At 37.3% G+C, this 4,552-nt stretch overlaps 1 protein-coding gene across 1 annotated transcript; it reads left to right on the forward strand.

Annotated features, from left to right (window-relative positions):
* The first annotated feature begins 974 nt into the window (after nucleotides 1–974).
* Nucleotides 975–1,727, forward strand: LOC127150238 (nucleobase-ascorbate transporter 6-like). The gene is made up of 3 exons (XM_051087580.1): nucleotides 975–1,034; nucleotides 1,332–1,423; nucleotides 1,527–1,727. The coding sequence occupies exons 1-3, from the start codon at nucleotides 1,000–1,002 to the stop codon at nucleotides 1,634–1,636; spliced, it is 237 nt and encodes a 78-aa protein (XP_050943537.1). The 5' UTR covers nucleotides 975–999; the 3' UTR covers nucleotides 1,637–1,727.
* Nucleotides 1,728–4,552: the final 2,825 nt, after the last annotated feature.

The raw sequence follows: 4,552 nt of genomic DNA on the forward strand, positions 1-4,552 counted from the left end.
CAAACAAAATAAGTTTTTTTAATTTCAAAATTTAGCTTGGATTTATCACTTCTAAAATGTTGACAATAAAACATAAAAACCAATATATAAGATGCAATACTGTTTATGTACTTAATTTTAAAAGACAAAAAATCTAAATGAAATCAAATAAATACAAACAGGAGTTTTAGCCTAACAAAATATAACATAAATATAACATATTTTAGCCTCACTTCACAACTTCACTTTGTGCATTTGAGGGTATCATAAATTCTTCTTGATTGGTTTTGTGGTTTTGCAGTATCTTCCTCGTTTATTGAAAACAAAAAAGCCAATATATGATCGATATTCGGTGTTATTTTCAATTGTAATCATCTGGCTATATGCACAACTCTTAACTTCAAGCACTGTTTATAATCACAAGCCTGCAACAACCCAGAAAAGTTGTCGCACAGATCAAGTTGGACTTTTGAGTACTGCTCCTTGGTAAAACTATAGCTACTGAATCAGAATGTTCCTTTCAGAATTGTTGGAGAGTTCTTATATGGTCTATATTATCTCATTTCATTGTCTGCAGGATTTACATTCCCTATCCATTTCAATGGGGAGGTCCAACTTTCAATGATGGAGAAGCCTTTGCAATGATGGTTGCTTCTGTTGTTTCCCTCTTTGAGGTCAAGTTCTTTGACTTCATATGTATTATATCTATCTTCTTTTCCATGAGCTATTTACCTCCTAGTCATCTTACTTCTAATAATAAGATATTTTAGAGTACCGGAACATTTTTCGCAGCATCAAGATATGGCAGTGCGACTCCAGTGCCTGCATCCATCATTAGTCGGGGTAGCAGTTGGCTGGTAAGATGTGCCATGAATGTCTAATTTGTGCTAGAATTCTTCTTTGGCGTCTAAGTTGTGCTAGAATTCTTCTTTTGTTCTTTACTTTTCTTATTAGCCATGAAATCTTATTTTCTCATCAATTCTTTTTTAATTTCAGGGAGTTGGAGTTTTGCTCAATGGCATGTTTGGTTCTGTCACTGGCACTTGTGCATCTGTGTAAGATTAGGATATATTTCACTATTTCGCATGATTTAACAGAATTATATGGTATGGTTGAGAATGGTTGGAATCTAAGATTTTGTCCAAAATTCTTCAACAATATCACAAGATCAAGTTGGTTGGCTATTGCTGCTTGAAATACATTTTAACATGTGCAAACCATCAGATACAGTAAAATTGGAAGTGGAACATTATATATGACACGAAAATGGATTGGATTGGATTCTTGGTAAAAACCAGCCTCATTTATCACATGTTGTACTGTTCTTCTCTGATGGGTTTTAAAAAGTGTAGGGAAAATGCTGGTCTATTAGCTTTAACAAGAGTTGGTAGCAGAAGGGTCATCCAAATATCAGCTGGCTTCATGATTTTCTTCTCTGTATTTGGTAGGCTAGCATGATTGTGACTAAATATTTATATAATTTTTTAGCCTTGGAGTTACTCTACTTTGCCTTCCTTTTTGCCTAACAAATTTGACTCCAATATCAGGGAAATTTGGAGCACTTTTTGCCTCAATTCCTCTTCCAATTATTGCTGCCTTGTATTGTGTCTTTTTCGGCTATGTCTGTACGTACTCCCATCTCTCTAACCATATGTGAAATCTGATTCTAAAATTAACAAGACTAGCTACATGGTTTGCAATTTGTCAATCGATCCATATCTTTGTACGATTATTTTGCCTCATTATAATCCGAGTATTATTTTTTCTTTTAATTATCAATGAAAAGTGTTGTTTCCATTTTTAAAAAAATGATTGTTGAAGATTAGACACTGCTGACATTGATGTAATTTCCTACAACCTCTGGGCTTGGTTTTCTCCAATTCTGTAACTTGAACAGTTTCAGAACAAAATTCATCTTGAGCACCTCCTTCTTTTTGGGTTTGTCAATACCACAATACTTCAGAGAATATTATCACCGAGATTTGAATCCATCAGAGCACATTTACTCTGGCCAGGGATGGGTAAGCAAGCTGGAAGACACAAAACAAAGAATCAACTATTTGAATCTTTTAACTTCATTCTGTTCATATAAGTTCGTATCTCTCATTGTATCTTCTCTAGCATTTGTAGAACCTGAAGTCTTCATCCACTCATGGATAACCTGAAGAAGTCAGTGATCAAAATCGCTTACAGCAAAGACCATGCTGACCTCTCTTCTGCATCGCTCTTTCATCCCCTTCCTCTACATGGCGTCTTCTCTCTACAAGCTCGCTCTCTCCCTTCGTCACCGTTTCTACCTCTACGGCATACTCTGCAAGCATCGGTAAGAATGGGATTTATTTTGAACTGTTTGATTATCACTTCTTATTCTTATTACTGTTCGACGTTAGGAGTAGGCTTACTCGTAGTCAACAAATTTGGCTTATTATTCTGCCAATTCCTAGTCTGGATGTTGTTTTCTGTTGGGTTTCTTAGTGGCAATTTGGGGGCATGATTGAGTGGCAATTTGGGGGCATGATTGAGTTACTTGAGCTCTAGGTAGTTTGTTTTTTTTTTGAATGATTTTGCACCGTAATAGGGAAGGAAAAAGCTCGAGATTAATGCATTGGATTGAATTAATGTCTATTTGGATATTGTTTGTAGATAATTGAAGTCATATCGGGTTGAAAGCTAAGCGATTGTGCAGAGATGGCCAAGCGACCGTTGAAAATTGAAGATTGAGAAGGCATTTAGGATTTTTAATTATTTAATTCTTGTATTAGAATCTTTTTTCATGTACTATCGTAGAATATATAAACATAATATTAAGATTTTATTTTGTATATGTACAAGACAAATATTATAGTTTCTAACATAATATGAATTTCATTGATTTGTTGGCATGTGAAAAACATATTTATCTACATTGACCCAATGTCGGTCTATAGGACAATAATGTAACAATTAAATAAAAATAAATTTGTAAAAGTGAATCCAAAAACTAGGCTTTAATGTCGGTTTTAAACCGACATCAGAGTTCAACCGACATTAAAGGGCTTTGATAACACTATCAAAGATGTCGGTTGAAAACTAACAAACCGACATTAAAGAGGCCTTTAATGTCGCTTTTAAACCGACATTAAAGCCCAACCGACATTAAAGGGATTCAATAACACCATCAAAGATGTCGGTTGAAAACTGACATTAAAGGCCTTTAATGTCGTTTTTAACCCGACATTAAAGAGGCCTTTAATGTCATTTTTAAACCGACATTAAAGCCCAACCGACATTAAAGGCCTTTAATAACGCTCACAAAGATGTCGGTTGCCAAGTGACATTAAAGGCCTTTAATGTCGGTTTTAAACCGACATTAAAGGCCAAAATTCTTCTAGTGCACTGTCTCTAATCCTTAGCTGGTGATAGCCTGAACATAGATCGATCTTAGAGAAAATAGTGGCTCCTTGCAGCTGATCAAACAAGTCGTCAATCCTAGGTAATGGGTAACGGTTCTTGATTGTCACCTAATTCAGCTCTCTGTAATTAATGCAAAGACGCATCGGTCCATCCTTCTTCTTCACGAACAGTACTGGTGCTCCCTAAGGTGACACACTAGGTCGTATGAAACCCTTGTCTCATAACTCCTACAACTGGACCTTCAACTCTTTCAGCTCTGCTGGGGCTATTCTGTAAGGAGCTCTAGATATTGAAGCAGTGCCTAGCTCCAGCTCAATAGCAAAATTGATCTTTCTAGGAGGTGGAAATTCTTGAAGCTCATTAGAAGAAAACGTTGGGGTATTCTCTCACCACCGACTCAGATGACAAGGAAACTTTTAGCTCTCTAGTGTCCAGGCCAAGATACTCCAAGTACCCTGGTTGAGTAGCTTACTGGCTTTCATTGCTGGGATGACTTTAGATAGGACCACAGTCCTTGCCCCTTTAAACTTGAAGCTAGTCGTTGAAGGAGGGTTGAAAACTACCTCTTTACGGGAACAGTCTATGCTTGCATGGTTGGCAGACAACCAATCAATGCCTAGAATTACATCAAAATCTCGCATGTCTAAAACTAGCAGAGTTACATCTAACACATGGTTTGCTATCTCTACTTGTCATGCCTTTATCTTATCTTTAGAGAACATGACTTCTCCCGATGGAGTAGAAACATATAGCATACTACCCAACGGTTCTACTTCTAAACACATTTGCTGAACAAAAGCTGAAGATATGAAAGAATGGGATGACCGAGAGTCAAACAAACAAATACGAAGTGCCCCAAGATTGAGAGCGTACCTATCACTACAGTACCAGCTTGCTCGGCCTCCTGACGATTAGTGGCAAAAACTCTTCCCTGCTGGGAAGTGGGAGTCTGCTTCGAAGTAGTCTCAAGCAGTTTCTAAGGATAAAATTCAGTTGTATGCCCTGATTGCTTGCATTTGAAACAAACTCCAATTCCTGCCAAGCAACGACCTCCATGATATCTCCCACAGCTCCGACATGCAGGTAGTTCTCTAAAAGTCTTTCCTACAGCAGCAAGCTTCTGGCGATGCCGCTGGAAAAGACTTCTTGACCTCAGGTTTCTCGTGGCGCTAAAGTAGGC

Source organism: Cucumis melo, chromosome 7 (assembly GCF_025177605.1).
Source record: "Cucumis melo cultivar AY chromosome 7, USDA_Cmelo_AY_1.0, whole genome shotgun sequence".
Taxonomy (NCBI): domain Eukaryota; kingdom Viridiplantae; phylum Streptophyta; class Magnoliopsida; order Cucurbitales; family Cucurbitaceae; genus Cucumis; species Cucumis melo.

Bases quoted from the DNA above. Each gene is read 5' to 3' on its own strand.
- LOC127150238 (XM_051087580.1), top strand. From the start codon at position 1,000: ATGTTTGGTTCTGTCACTGGCACTTGTGCATCTGT. The intron at 1,035-1,331 runs GTAAGATTAGGA...TAAAAAGTGTAG, and splicing joins ACTGGCACTTGTGCATCTGT to GGAAAATGCTGGTCTATTAG. The intron at 1,424-1,526 runs GTAGGCTAGCAT...CTCCAATATCAG, and splicing joins GATTTTCTTCTCTGTATTTG to GGAAATTTGGAGCACTTTTT.